General features: G+C 51.8%; 1 protein-coding gene across 1 annotated transcript in view; it reads left to right on the plus strand.

Moving 5' to 3' along the window:
• ABCA13 (ATP binding cassette subfamily A member 13) overlaps positions 1-14495 on the plus strand; it is a 368906-nt gene that overhangs the window by 44036 nt on the left and 310375 nt on the right. Inside the window, exons 7-11 of the mRNA XM_087861234.1 lie at positions 592-722; positions 5627-5760; positions 8517-8681; positions 10715-10914; positions 13765-13892. Of these exons, the coding sequence (XP_087717360.1) occupies positions 592-722; positions 5627-5760; positions 8517-8681; positions 10715-10914; positions 13765-13892 (758 nt within the window). The remainder of the gene's footprint in view (positions 1-591; positions 723-5626; positions 5761-8516; positions 8682-10714; positions 10915-13764; positions 13893-14495) is intronic.

Genomic DNA, 14495 nt, shown 5'->3' on the forward strand with positions numbered 1-14495 from the left:
TGTGGGTTCAGACAGTGGGGGACTGGGGTGCTCGATATTCCAGGAGGGCACCTCTAGAGTTTATTTTTTTATTTTTTATTTTTTAAAGTTTTTATTTATTTGTTTCAGAGAAAGAGAGAGAGGGAGCGCCAGAAAGAGAGAGCATAAGCAGAGGGGAGGGGTAGAGGAAGAGGGAGAGGGAGAAGCAGACTCCCCACTGAGCAGGGAGCCCGACGCAGGGCTCAACTCCAGGACCCTGAGATCATGACCTAAGCCGAAGGCAGACGCTTAACTAACTGAGCCCCCCCAGGTGCCCCAGTGTTTAAACTGATGACCTGAGCTTGAAGCAGCCAGGCTGTCTTCCCATGTTCCTTTTGGAGGGGACAACACCTTGCACCCCGGCCAGACTTGCCAGCTGCCCAAGTGAACATTGGTCCCTAGTGCAGAGAGTCAGGGCCACATTTGAAGCCACGGTGAGAGCTGGTAGGTCCGTGGTCTGGCCACATCCTGCAGAGGGCTGGGACTTGGCTGGCGGGTCACAAGTAAGTCTGAGTCCATTGAGCTCGGTTCGCAAAGCCAGCTCATGTTGCTTTGGTTTTCTCTTGGTTCCAGTTCCTTGGCAACTTTGGAAGAGTTAGACTGGCTGCCACTCAACCACACTTTCTCCACGGTTTCTGAAATCGTGCTGAATGTGACCATTTCGATGCTGACGTTTCTGCAGGAGCACGGCGTGGGTGCCGCTGGTATGTACCCAGGGGCTCGTGCGAACTGTCCAGTGTTCCCCTGATTATGTTTATTGATAGCCACCGTAGAGCTAACATGCCGTTCAAAAATGATTTAATGAAAATGTCAATGCAAAGAGGAATCCATTGTTTCTGTTACTAAAAGGTGGAAGTAGGCTGAAAATTTGGAATTCAAACCTGAATTTGACTTTCTACCATTATCGAAACTGTGTGGCCACTGCTCATAAATGGGTTCTTTTTAATTAAAAAATGATTGATTTTTAAATTCCTTACTTGATGTCCTCCAAGGTTAGACCTATCATTGGTTCTATGATTTGAATCTTTCCTCTCTTCTATGCTCCTATTTGGAAATATTTGGAAAAAATATTTGAAAAATAGGAGAGCTGGTGAGAAGAGGCACATGGATGTGGATTTAGAAAGCTCACGAGCTAAACAGACAGACCCCTTCCACAGAGAAGGGGATGGAATTCCTTAGCTCTATTTTTTTTTTTTAAGATTTTATTTATTTGACAGAGAGAGACACGGCGAGAGAGGGAACACAAGCAGGTGGAGTGGGAGAGAAAGAAGCAGGCTTCCCACTGAGCAGGGAGCCCAACGCAGGGCTCAATCCTAGGATCCTGGGATCATGACCTGAGCTGAAGGCAGACACTTAACGACTGAGCCACCCAGGCGCCCCTCTTAGCTCTATTCTTGACCCACAATGTTCTTTCTTTCTTTCATCAAAGATTTATTCTATTTTATTTGGTGTTGACAAATGAAATTATATATATATATATATATATTTTTTTAAGGTTTGTTTATTTAAGTAATCTCTACACCCATCATGGTGCTTGAACTCACCACCCTGAGATCATGGTACTTGAACTCACCACCCTGAGATCAAGGAACTCTTCAGACTGAGCCAGCCAGACGCCCTTAAAATTGTTTATGTTTAAAGGGTACAATGTGGTGGTTTGAGACACATATACATTGTTCAGTTGTTACCACGCTGGAGTTAATGAGCTGGTCTCTCACCTCCCATAGTTAGTTACCTCTCCTTTGGTGAGAACACTTCAGATCTCTTAGCAAATTTCAAGTATATGATACAGATTTATTAACTGTAGTCACCATGCTGTACATCAGATCTCCAGAATTTATTTGCCTTATAACTAAGTTTGTACCCTTTGACCAGTATCTCCCCACTTTCCCACTGCCCAGCCCCATGTAGCCACTCTTCTACTCAGTGTTCAGGGTATTATTTCTTGAATTACCAACTGGACCTGAACATTTCACTTTTAATTCTTTCTTTTTCTCTATTTCTATCTCTTTCTGTAAGGGAAATTCAGGGAGCAGACTATGGAGTTAGAATTCATACACTCATCTGTCCATCATTCATCTACCCATCTACCCACCCACCCATCTGTCCACACATCCATCCATCCATCCACCCACCCACCTATCCACCCACCCACACATTTATCCACTCACCTATCTACCCATCCACCCACCCACCCACCCATCTATCTATCCATCCATCCATCCATCCATCCATCCATCCATCCATCCATCCATCTCAACATCTGTTCATTCACCCATCCATCCACCTACCCACTCACCCACACTCATCCATCATCTACCCACCCATCTATCTACACATCCATCCATCTATCCATTCATACATCCATTCATTCATCCATCTATCCACCTACTTACCCATTCACACATCTGTCCATTCATCTATCCACACACCCACCCACCCATCCATAATCCACCCATTCATCTATCCATCCACCCACTCATTCTTCCATCCATCCATCCACCCACCCATCCATTTACTCATTACTTATTGAGTATTTTCTATGAACCAAACATTGTCCTATGAGTGGGAATAAAAAACAGAATAACACACAATTTTTACTCTTGGGGAAGTCCTGATTAGTACAGGAGAAGATGTGTCAATAAAGAAAAAGCAAAGCCCACAGAGTAGGGATCTGACATCTTTCTCAGGAAAAGCGTCGAGGAGAGGTTCTGAAGGATGAGTTCTAGTTCATCAAAGACATGAGGGAGTACTGCCAGGAAGACCTGTGTGTGTGAAACTTCTGGCTTTAGCAAGGGCCCCAGTGTTTTATGCCCAGTGTGTCTAGGGCAGTGGGCGATGGCAGGAGGTAATCCAGAAGGAGATCCCGGGCCAGATCACAGAAGAACGCTGGAGCAGTGGTTAGACCTGCATCGTGGACAGACATTCCTGGCGCAGATGTGAGGGCGAGGCTGGAGAGGCAGGCAGGCCTGGGGCCAGGAGCCCAGGATCACATTCTCTCTGCCTGCCCCTTACTCTCGTAGTCTGTCTCCTGACTTATGTCATGAAGTGGTTACGCACAGATTTTTTTGGCTCCTTGGAACAACCTCACGGGACATCCTCCATCCCCTCCAATCACACCCGGGTTCTTCCTGTTGCTGGTGACTCAACGTAGGGAGGAGCCCCCCCTGGGTGGAAGAGCCCCTGTCCTTCGCGGCTCTGCAAGAGGGAAGACTGGTCATCAGTGTCGAATTTGCTTCTCCTGCGGGTGATTCCAGCGGGAGCCACCACTCCTTACCCTCAGAACAGAACCTCCCCAGTGACCTCCGTTGTAACAGAGGCATCAGGAAGCTCAAGTGTTCGTTCATGATCCAAATTACAACAACCCATGTACCTTACTAATGGAAATACAAGTCGAGCTAAGAATGTAATTAAAATAAGCTATTTTCTGACAATTGCCAGGGAGTTGGAGCTGAGGACTGTTACGACAAAGCACCTCGAGGCAACTAAAAACTGCCCTCATTTCTCTTGTCTCCAAGAAAAATCCCTTTGCCTAACGAGCAGATCACGGTGTGTGAAGGGGAAGGGACGTGCCCTGCCAGTGACTTGGGGCCAAGGGCGCAGGCGTGTTCTTCCCTGAAATTGTTAATTCCCGTGATCTGAGCTCGGTCATTCAGCAATGAGTTTCTGAGCCCTGTTGTCTCTCATTGTTCTAGAATGATTTTATAGTTTTATAGCCATCAGTGACTGGCGTCACTGCTTTTCCCCTCCTTTCTAGAATTCTGTGAGTAATCCCGATACATTCTGAGAGCAGTAGAGCGTAACAGTTACAACACAGGGTTGAGGATCAGATCTGGGTTTGAGTCATGACTGAAGCCAGTAGTGTGATGTTGGGTGACTCTCGATGTCTGCTTCCTTCTCCCCCCGATGAGGGTAATTACTACACGTATTTGGTGTTCTGGCTGTGATGTGAGGAACTCAGCAAGGACTGGCAAGGGAAATGCCTGGCCTGAGGCTTGCCTCTTCGACACACAACATATGCCAGTTTAAAATCTCAGAACCAGGGGCGCGTAGGTCACTCAGACTCTTGGTTTTGTCTCGGGTCCCAATCTTGGGATCGTGTGATCGAGCCCTGCATTGGCCTCTGTGTTTAGTGCAATGTCTGCTTGGGATTCTCTCTCTTCCTCTATCCCTCCCCCCATGTCAAATAAATAAATCTTAAAAAAATAAAATAAAATCTCAGAACCAGACCTTGTCCCCTTTATGCAAAGACAACTAGACTGAGAGCAAGGAATCTCGGATTTCTGGGATCTGCCCCACCTGCAGTGCCTTCCTATAGTTCCCTGTGGCTGGTCCTTCTTTTGTAAGGGGCATGGCTGTGCCTTTCCTGTGGACGCACAGGATTAATTTAAGGGTACCGAGAGGGGGCCCCTGGGTGGCTCAGTCCGTGAAGCGTCTGCCTTTGGCTCAGGTCACGATCCCGTGGTCCTGGGATTGAGCCCCATGTCAGGGTCCCAGCTCAGCGAGGAGCCTGCTTCTCCTTCTCCCTCTGCCAGCTGCTCCCCTGCTTGTGTTCTCTCTCTCTCTCTGTCAAATAAATAAATAAAATCTTGAAAAAAAAGTAAGGGTACCGAGAGGTCATGCAAGTGTGAATGGTCCTGTGGTCCTTTGCACGTGTAGACGCTTAGCGGAGGCTTGTGGGTCATGATCTGAAATAGTGTCACTGCTGGGATTTCAGAGGAAGGCTCACCTTGGAATTTAGGAGCTTTTATGTTTGCAGTGGTCAGGCCATGATCACAGAAATTATGTCAAAATTCGGGGGAGGGGGTCTTGGAATTATATTCTGCACGTGTCATTTCCAGGTAGTGTTGCTGGGTTATTTGGTACCTAATGAGTTTTATACCTTGATTAACTCTGTTAAGGGACTTTTTATCTATGACCTTAAATAATTTTTGGAAATGCGGTTTTATTTTTATTTTTTAAAGATTTTATTTATTGATTTATTCGAGAGAGAGGCAGAGAGAGAGAGCAGGGGTTAGAGCAGAGGGAGCCGGAAGCGCAAACTCCATGCAGAGCTCGAGCCCATGGCCCTGAGATCAGGAGCTGAGCTGAAATCAAGAGCCAGACGCTCAAGCGACCGAGCCAGCCAGGCGCCCCGGCAATGTGGTTTTAAAGACTGCGGTATTTTCTGCTGTGACTTTACTGCCATTTATCCTTTCCCCCCACGCTAGACGCTTAGCGGGTTTTAGTATTTAATCAGTATGACACCAACGCGATAGCATTGTTGTACATTACTCTTCTTCATGCATCTGGTTAGCTTTTTCGAGAAAGATTTTTTTAGAAGTGAAATTATTGGGCCCAGTGATTTGAAGTTCCTAAAGCTCTTGAAATATGTTGTCATATTCCTTCTGGAAACTCTGCGATCATGAATACTGCGAGCATGGGCCATCCTTCCGAGCTGTGCGGCCTCCAGAGGCAGCTTCCGTTTGCTTCTGTGACCTGATGGCCTGAATAGCATTTGGTCTCAACTTGTTTTTCCTGTCGGAGTGAACAAGGCGCCATTCTCTGAATCGCGGGTCGCACTGTTGTCGCGTCAACTGACGGGTGTAAACCATCGGTTGCCTTGCAGAGTCCAGATACAACCTGTCCCTGCAGGAGCTGGTGTGGGATCCCCAGAAGGTCCAGGCTGACCTCAAATCCCAATTTGGTTTCGATGAGCTTCATGCAGAACAAATCCTGAATTACTCAGCTGAATTGCAGGAGGTATGCTTCTCACACTGCCGGGTTTCTCCTTGCGAGTGCTCCTTTGAGGGTGTTCCCGAGGTGGGGGGCGGTGGGATGGGAGAGGCAGCAGGACAGAGAGTCCTCCGCCAGCATCAGAGCTGCTAGGACATGGCAGGCTGGTTTGGCCCTTCTAGAAGTCTCCCTTCCTCTTACCTGGTCATTGTACCCCAGCCCCAAAGTAGTAGGAATAATTAGTAATTCTCGCTCTCTGCACCTGCAGTGCGTCTGGACGGGAGTGAGGGGGTAGGAGTTGCGGGTTCTAGAGGCCCACTTGGCTTACCAGAGAGGAGCCTCGCTTTCCAAACTGTATAAAATAAAGGGGTTGGACGAGCTGACCGCTGGGGTCCCAGCTCACCGCTGCTACTCCTGAGGTTCTAGAAAGGTCTTTATCTGCACCTTCCCGTTGTCACTTCCGTGTGTTTGCCGGCACTCCTGCTTTGCATGGGGCAGGATCTGAGAAGTGTGCACCTGTCTCCGTTGGCTGCACGGGTCCCTCCGGGGTGAGGGCCTTGCTGGTCGGGGTCGAGGGACCGGATGTTTGGACAAGACCCACACTCTCCTGCTCGGGTCTTGGTCTGTGCTCAGGGCGTGGGTTTTGCTCACTTCTCTGAGCTCCCTCCACCTGGTACTTCCCGGATGGCACTTTTCACATTTTCACAGCCTACTGTGAGTGTTGCTTTTCACTTCTGGGTTGCCGATCTGTGCCGTGAGTCTGGGGGTCAGCCACTGGCCTCGGCCAGATGCCACTCTTAATGGCTGTGTGTCTGGAAAGTTCCTTCTGCCAGGCAGGTCTCAGGCTTGGCCAGGATGGGTGGGTTTCTGTTCTTATCCCACACCTGACACAATTTCATGAACCACTGACCTTCCGTGGGACTTGGAATTGGGCCCCGTGGCATCTGTCGTGGGCATGAGGAAAGCCAGGTGCCTGATTCTACTCTGCTTTCTCCAGCCTCAGGACCCTGCTTTCTCATTATTTTAGAATATAGTTAGCCTCACATTGCATGGAACCTTTCCCTTAGAAGGGTAAGTATTTCAAGATTAGAATTACAGGGATGTCTCGCTGAAGCGTCTGCCTTCAGCTCAGGTCATGATCCCAGGGTCCTGGGATCAAGTCCCACATGGGGCTCCCTGCTCAGCGGGGAGCCTGCTTCTCCCTCTCCCTCTCCTGCTCCCCCTGCTTTTGTATACACGCACTCTCTCTCTGGCTCCCTCTGTCAAATAAATAAACAAAAACTTAAAAAAAGATTAGAATTACAATTGGTCGGGGAAGTGCACAGAGCAGTCCTCATAGGTATGAGGCTCCCTGGCCGCGGGAACACATTACCACCAGCCCGGGGGCCCCACCCAACACACGTTTATCACCACAGCTCTGGAAGTTGGAAGCCCAAACAGGTGTCCTGGGGCTCAACTCAGGGTGTCTGCGTTCCTTCTGTAGGCTCCAGGGAAGTGCTGTTGTCTTCCCCTCCTAGCTTCTAGAAGCCTCTGTGCACCATGGCTCAGGGTCCCTCTTCCCTCAGGGCAGTGACGAGGGGCTGTTTTTCTCACGAGGTGTTGGCTCGGGCTTTGTCGCCTTCCCCTCCCACGTGTGAGGAGCCCCGTGATTTCGCTGGGCTCAGTTCATAATCCAGGGTGGTCTCCCCCTCTCAGAGTGGGCTGGTTAGCACACGTAATTCCACTTGCCAACACAGAACCGACTCCCAGGTTCTGGGAGATGAGTGCCTCGGGGGGACCCTGCCCCTGCCCCCCACCTGCATAAGGCCCCTCTCCAGCCAGCAACAGCAGAGCTTCCCAGTGCCTCCCCCCGTCCTGCCTGACTGTGGGCCCTGCCACTCCGGGCCTTTGCACATGCTGCCCCCGGAAGAGAGACATCTCTCTCGCTTCCTTTTCCACTCCCCACCGAGAAGACAGATACATCATGGCTCACGTTCCCTGTGGGTCCCCATGCCCTCCCTCCCCTGTGACCTGCCACAGGGCCCTTGCAGGGAACCTGACCGAGCCGTGTCCACGTCTTAGAGTCTGTGCGAGTCCTGGGGAAGGGACGGGGCCGTGTTTCCCTCACAGGATACTGTGGCTTTGTGACCGTCACCAGTGCCTGTTAGTTCCCTGCGACCTAAAGGAAGTTTCCAAGGAGCCAGCGGGCGCTAATGCTCTTTGGCTGTTGGCATTTGTAGAGGTTCTAGAACGTGGCACCCAGTTACCGTAAGTCCACGTAATGGGGACGTGGCTCGTTCCCACAGACACGCAAGTGTTTTCACCGAGCAACCACAGACAGAGTGTAGAAGTTCTTCTACAGAAATAAAGGAGATCTGGGTCCAAAACGTGAAACCGCTTCTGACCCAGAAGTCCAGTTTGACTTGTCCCGGCTTCATCCATCTCTTGTAATTAGAAGAGAAAATGTTTCTGGCGAAGCAGCCTTGGGAGGAAAAGGTGTCAGTTGAACAGGGCTGGCCTGCTGTCTGCTTTCGGCCGGAGAGTGAAAATGAGCCGTATTTGATTCATCCTGTGTCCTCCCCCTGGAGAAACTGCTGTTTCCACTGCTCATGGACGATTCTGAAACACATCGTTCCAGAAGGCTTCCCTCCACACTGACCGCATAAGTGACACTTTGTCAGCCTGTTCCTTCTTCCATTGAGCAAAGCCTGGAGCTCTTCCTTTGCCAAGGTTGTGGTATTATTCTCAGAAGGGAACATTCTGGAAAAAAGTGGCCTTGTAACTATGTTTCCTCTTGTTGGCAGATTCCCACAGAGGGGGCCTTGGAGCGGATGGTGTGTTCCGTCTTGTCCCAAACCTCCGAGGACGAAGCTGACCAAGTGGGTCACCCCGGAGACTGTCGCCCCCGCTGGTCCGCGGCCACAGCCTACCTGGTGCACGCGGTCAGCTGGCTGCAAGTCTACAAGCAGGTGCCGTCCCGCAGCGGACCACTCATCCTTCTCTTTCCTCCCCATCTCTCATACTTTGATTTTATCGACTTTTAGTATTTGATTTCGTTTTGGGAAAGCAGGTAACACTAGGCGTAAACGTGCACCGTAGTGTTGAGACGAGGGTCTGTGCAGCGGCAAACCCGAGAAACCGTTCCCTTTCCCCACACTCCGTTCCCTGTGTCATTTCGTATCCTTTCCAGGGACAAGCCCCAGGAGCCCCACGTCCTGCCCATTAAGTGTCCTTCTCCCATGTGTGTCCACTGGCCTCTGTTTGTGGGGGCCTCACCGCAAATGTCCCCAGAAAGCCTGTCTTACGGTGAGATGCCCACATGGCCATGGCTAGAACCATGGTCAGTTTTTGGCATGTGGGCCTTCCACGGGGTTCCTTGGACAACCTCCTCGGGTGTTTGGATGCGGGGGTCTGGCCCCCGAGAGCGTGTGGGGGGGGGCCGCTCAGCCTGTCCTTTCACTCTGGTTTTGACAAGAAGCATCACACTCAAACCGTAACCGATTTAAGGGAAACAGTGAAAAAGATGCTGTGGCCCGCTTTCGTGGACATGCTGGTGTGGCACGGAGTCCCAGAGTGATTACGTAGCCACAGCTGGAGGCTGCCAGGGGGCCTGGCTCGTTCCCGCCGTGGTGCTTTCCAGGGAGCTGTGGGTACAGTGTGGGACAGAGCCTGCATGACAGTCCCGCCACTCGCCCTAGTGGATGTGACATCACCTTTTCCTCAAAGGACACGTACTGACCAAGGTCAAAATCTCCAATCTTAGATAAAAGATCATTACAGAAATGCAGGTGTGATCGATCACTTGGTGGGACTGAGATGATCGGGGGCTGCGTAGAGCTGGCCAACCCCAGCGTGGTCGGGGGGGTGCCTCCACTTTGTGTGTCATCCGGGCAACCCGCACCCATGGATAATGCACGGTGATTCAGCGCACGCACGTGCTCGTCTTGCTTTGCCTGGGCCCTGTGATTTGGGCAGGAAGCGTCTACATTGGTGTCACATTGGTGATTAACCACGATGCCCATTGCCTTTAGTATCATCATCCCCGAGTCCGTGACAAAGAACGGTAACTAGCAAGCGTGTATTCGTTACGATAACATTGTAGAGCATATCAATATATTTATGCTGTTCCAAATATGCCAGTTTAGTCTTTAGGGCATATGTCACTGGTTTAGTGATGTATGTTGTAGCCTTCTCTCTCTCGTTTTTAAGATTTTATTTATTTTTTATTTTTATTTTTTAAAGATTTTATTTATTTATTTGACAGAGACAGCCAGCGAGAGAGGGAACACAAGCAGGGGGAGTAGGAGAGGAAGAAGCAGGCTCCTAGAAGAGAAGCCTGATGTGGGGCTCGATCCCAGAACGCTGGGATCACGCCCTGAGCTGAAGGCAGACGCTTAACGACTGTGCCACCCAGGCGCCCCTAAGATTTTATTTATTTTATTTTATTTTATTTTTATTTTTCTTTATTATGTTATGTTAGTCACCATACAGTACATCATTAGTTTGTGATGCATTGTTCCATGATTCATTGTTTGCATATAACACCCAGTGTTATTTATTTATTTTGGAGAGAGAGGGAGAGAGTGTGAGCAGGGGGAGGAGCAGAGGGAAATAGAGAATTTCAAGCAGACTCCCTGCTGAGCAGGGAGCCTGACACGGGGCTCGATCTCACGACCCTGAGATCACAACCTGAGCCAAAACCAAGAGTGGGACGCTCCAAGAACCGAGCCCCCCAGGCACCCCACCTTCTCTTTTGCAAATGGCAGTGGTGGAGGGAGGAGAAACGGCAGCCCAACGAACACGCTGCATGCACCCATCGATGCCATTTTTAATCTTAAGTTTCTGAATAGAAATTAAGTCATACGGCAATTAACAGACTGTTCAATCTGGCAGCGGGTCATGAAAACAGGCTGTCTGTCCTCTAGGAGGCGCTGTTGCTGTGTCTCATGAAAATGCTCTCGTGTTACTGTTAATAGTAATGTTTCTGTTTCCACACGCGTAGGTGTTCCATCAGCGGCAGAAGGGCAGGGAGCTCCAGCAGGTGCTCGAAGGGGCTGCCCGCAGCCTGGAGGCGCTCGGCCATCCGTTTGCGGAGGACCGGGAGCCGCGGCAGGTGCTGGAGGCTCTCCCCGCCGCGCTTCGCATCCTGAGTGACAGCGTGGCTCCAGATGGCCCCACCGGCAGCCATCCATCTCCCAAGACGTAAGGCGTGTTTTCCTGTTTGATTACTGGTTAGGCTAGCGAGCCTGAATGTTAACGAGCGCGTGATGAGAGAGGGAGAGAAGAGTTCATAAACCACGGCCAGACAGTGGATTTCCAGTCAGTGGCTGGGAGACTCCAGGCTGACATCGTGGGGACCATCCTGAACCGTTTGCCCCAACCCGATGTCTGTTTTTTTTTTGTTTTTTGTTTTTTAAGATTTTATCCATTTATTTGTGGGGGAGAGAGAGGTGGGGGCAGGAGAGCACACAAGCAGGGGGGCAGGAGAGGGAGAAGCAGGCTCCCCGCGGAGCAGGGAGCCCGATGTGGGACTCGATCCCAGGACCCCGAGAAAAAGGCAGACGCTTCACCAACTGAGCCATCCAGGCGCCCCCATACGTCTGTTCAGATGAGGAAAACAATCCAGTGGGGGAATGTATCTGAGAAGGGGTCAGCATTCTGGATTTCAGACGTTTGTTTAAAACGAACAAAACCATTTTGGAAGCACTTCCATGGAAGGAACTGTTTTCATGGTGGTTTTGAACTTTCGTATCGTTGAAATGTTTGCAGATGGTCCAGAAGTATTCAGAAGCGGGAGAAGGTAGGGCTGGCGGCGTCTTCACTTTTGAGATAGGCCGGATGGGCTCCCGAGTGGTCGGTTCTGTTGCACTACTGAATTTTCTTCAGCGGCTATTGCCCTTTGCAGGAACTTGCCCCCAGCACAGTCCTGAGACGTAGGCTCTCCTCAGAAGCGAACAGAAGATTTCTCAGGATTGTCTCAAAGGGTCCATTTCAAGCCACGTGTGTCGGGACTCTTGCTGCTTACGCAGCATGGAGGGAGAAATTGTATCGTTAGGCTTGCACGGGGCCGGCTGGTGTTCTTAGGGCCTGGAAACACTTCCAACTCCCTCAAGTTTTCTGGAACCCGGTTAGCAGGGAGGAGCTTGCTTTTGAAGATCTAGTTTCCTGTTTTACCTTAGAGATTGCCCAGGTGGTAGTGATGGAGTAGTTCACGTTCATGACCCCACAAACATCCCACGCCCCTGCCACTTCTGCCCGGGGGACAGAGAGCCCTGGGGGATTCTGGCTCTCAGCTCCTCCAGGGATCGGGGATGTGAGAGACGGCACCCCCTGGGAGGACCAGGTGTGGGCAGCCTGAGCTTCCCCTGCTCCCCCCCACATACTTCCTGCCCACACTCAGGGTGGGAAGATGGGGGGTCTTCCCCCAGCAGCTGTGTGTGCCGGGCCAGCAGTGGGCCCCTGGAGCCTCCCTTTCTCCTTGCACCTACTCCTGTTTGGGGGATACATATGGCCTCCGTGTAGCCATCTGGGTAGCAAGCAAGTCTGTGGCCCCCGAGGCCCTTGCTGGTTGTCAAGCCCTTGGTCTGCTGCTGGCTCCATGCAGGACCCCCTCGTGGCCCTGCGTCTTCACCTCTAAGGAAGGAAGGACCTGCCCCCCTTGTGTGGCCGTCAGGGAGACCCCGTGTTGAGAACACCCCACGCTTAGCAGCTGCTCACAAGCGCTGTGCGGTCCCTCACACCTCCCACGTCTCACACCTCCCATGGCATCTGCCTCTCTCTCCTCAACTCACCCCCCATCCCTCCATCCCGCCTTTAACAGGCTCCCTGAGTTTCCTCCTCGGACGTCCCCTCACACAGACCTTCCAGATTCAGTCATGTCTTGTTAATCCTGTTTTCGCCGTGGCTTGTTTCCTGTCTTCGGTTGTGGACGTGAGCCCCGCCACAGCAGGTGTCACCCGTGGGCGGCTGTGGCTTGGGTCCCAGCGCTGTCCTCTGTGCTGACACCTGCTTCGGCCGCTGGACTCGCGTCCCCTCCTGGCATCACCCGGTGCGTCCTTTTTAGCGCTCGCTGTCATTGTTATGTTAGACCACGTCTGCCCCTTCTGGAATCAGCCACTCACTTGCCCGTGGCTTCTCTGGATCCTTGTAGGGTCCATACTGTGCTTGGCGGGAAGCTGCTGGCCCAGGACACCACAGCTCATTACTTCTACCCTATTCTCGCCGATTGCTCACACCTTCTGTCTTCCAAGTCACAACTTCCAACCAGAAGACCAACCAAGCCTTCCTTTGGTACCGAGGATGCGCGTCGTTAGAGGCAGGCATGCGCATGGTGGCGCCTGGTCCTGCCTGTTCCTCCCGCACCAGAACGAGGAGATGCGGGAGAGGCGGGCTGGTGTGGGCACGGGGCCAGGCAGGGCCGGGCAGGTGCCAAGTGCCACCTGCCACTGGGCTCCAGCCCTGGGCTCCTTGCACGGATGCCCCTGGCGGCATCTTCTGGGTCCCTCCTTCCAGCTCACTTCCTCTCCCTGGGCAGAAGATTCCACCTGCCTGCATAGATGCCTGAGGTCTGCATTCTCCTGCTGGGCCACTTGCTCCCACAGTGTGACCCCCGTCTGGTTCTTCACTCGCACGTTCGGTTCCAATTTCAGCTCCTCTCGTTGCAGAGTCTGTCTTTCCAGCTGCTCTTCTGGATTGCTCCCTTCCCCTTCCTGAGTCAGGCATCCTCCTGGGGCAACAGAGAATCTCTGGGATGGGAGGGAGCTGCGGCTCCCTGGGGCAGCTGGTCAAGCCCCCGACCCCCCCCAACTTCCTGCCTTCCCCAGGGAACGTGGTCTCTGCAGCTGCTCAGCTGGGGAGCTCCTGCGTCTGCACACATGGACCCCCGTTTCCCTCCCCTCCCCGTCCAGGGTACCCAGCTGCCTGGCCGGGCGTCCTTTTTGGCCCTTTAGAGAATCTTACAGCTGCTGCTAATTCACCTCGATGGGTCCCGCGCCCACCACTCACCACTCGGCATTCTGAAACTCTTCTTAAAATATTTTCCTGTGCCCTCAGATTACTGCATCTACAGAAGTTGGAGAATGTTCTTCGAGACCTGCCCCCGTGGCCAGCTCTGAAGAGATTGCTTCTGCTCCTTGGGGCTCTCAGGAACGCGATAGCCCAGAATTTGCGTTTCGTCCAAGGTAAACAGCTTGGTCTTATCTGTCAGCTACTTTCTAGGAGCCAACGTGAGATTGAAAAGTGGGCTTGAAACTGCCTGATGCCTTTGTTAAGCTTGGCGGTAGTTTTATGCTCTACGGGGTGACTCCGTGGGGGTGGGGACTTGACTGCTGTCACGGTGAGCGCAGCGTCCTTCTGGGACCAGTGACGTGATGGGCGGTTTCCTAGCACCAGGGCATGTGTCCCATTCACACCCTTGTCCCCGGTGCTCAGATCGGACCAGAGTGTGTCTCTGCGTGATCGTCTGTCCCCTCCCCTGCTCCTTCCCTGGAGCCGGGACAAGGCATTCCTCCTCCTTCCCAGAAGGCCCTTCTTTGAACTTCCACTGACTTGTGGTGTCACTTCTCTGCCCAAGGTGCCACCATATGGCATTTCGTGGCGGAGAAGAAGTGAGTACGGATGTTCCTTTTGGAGTAAAGCTCTCCTCTAACCACGAGGCCATCCTCGTGTGTCTTGAGGAAGCCTGAAATGATAGTGCGCTAAATTTTCTCAGTTTTCCTCTCTCGGGAAGATCATAAAGTGTCTGACCACAGGTGTGGTTTGCTGAGATGCAGGTTTGGAGAATC

The sequence above is a fragment of the Ursus americanus genome, chromosome 3 (genome assembly GCF_024610735.1).
Source record: "Ursus americanus isolate L20-20 chromosome 3, mUrsAme1.1.p, whole genome shotgun sequence".
Taxonomy (NCBI): Eukaryota; Metazoa; Chordata; class Mammalia; order Carnivora; family Ursidae; genus Ursus; species Ursus americanus.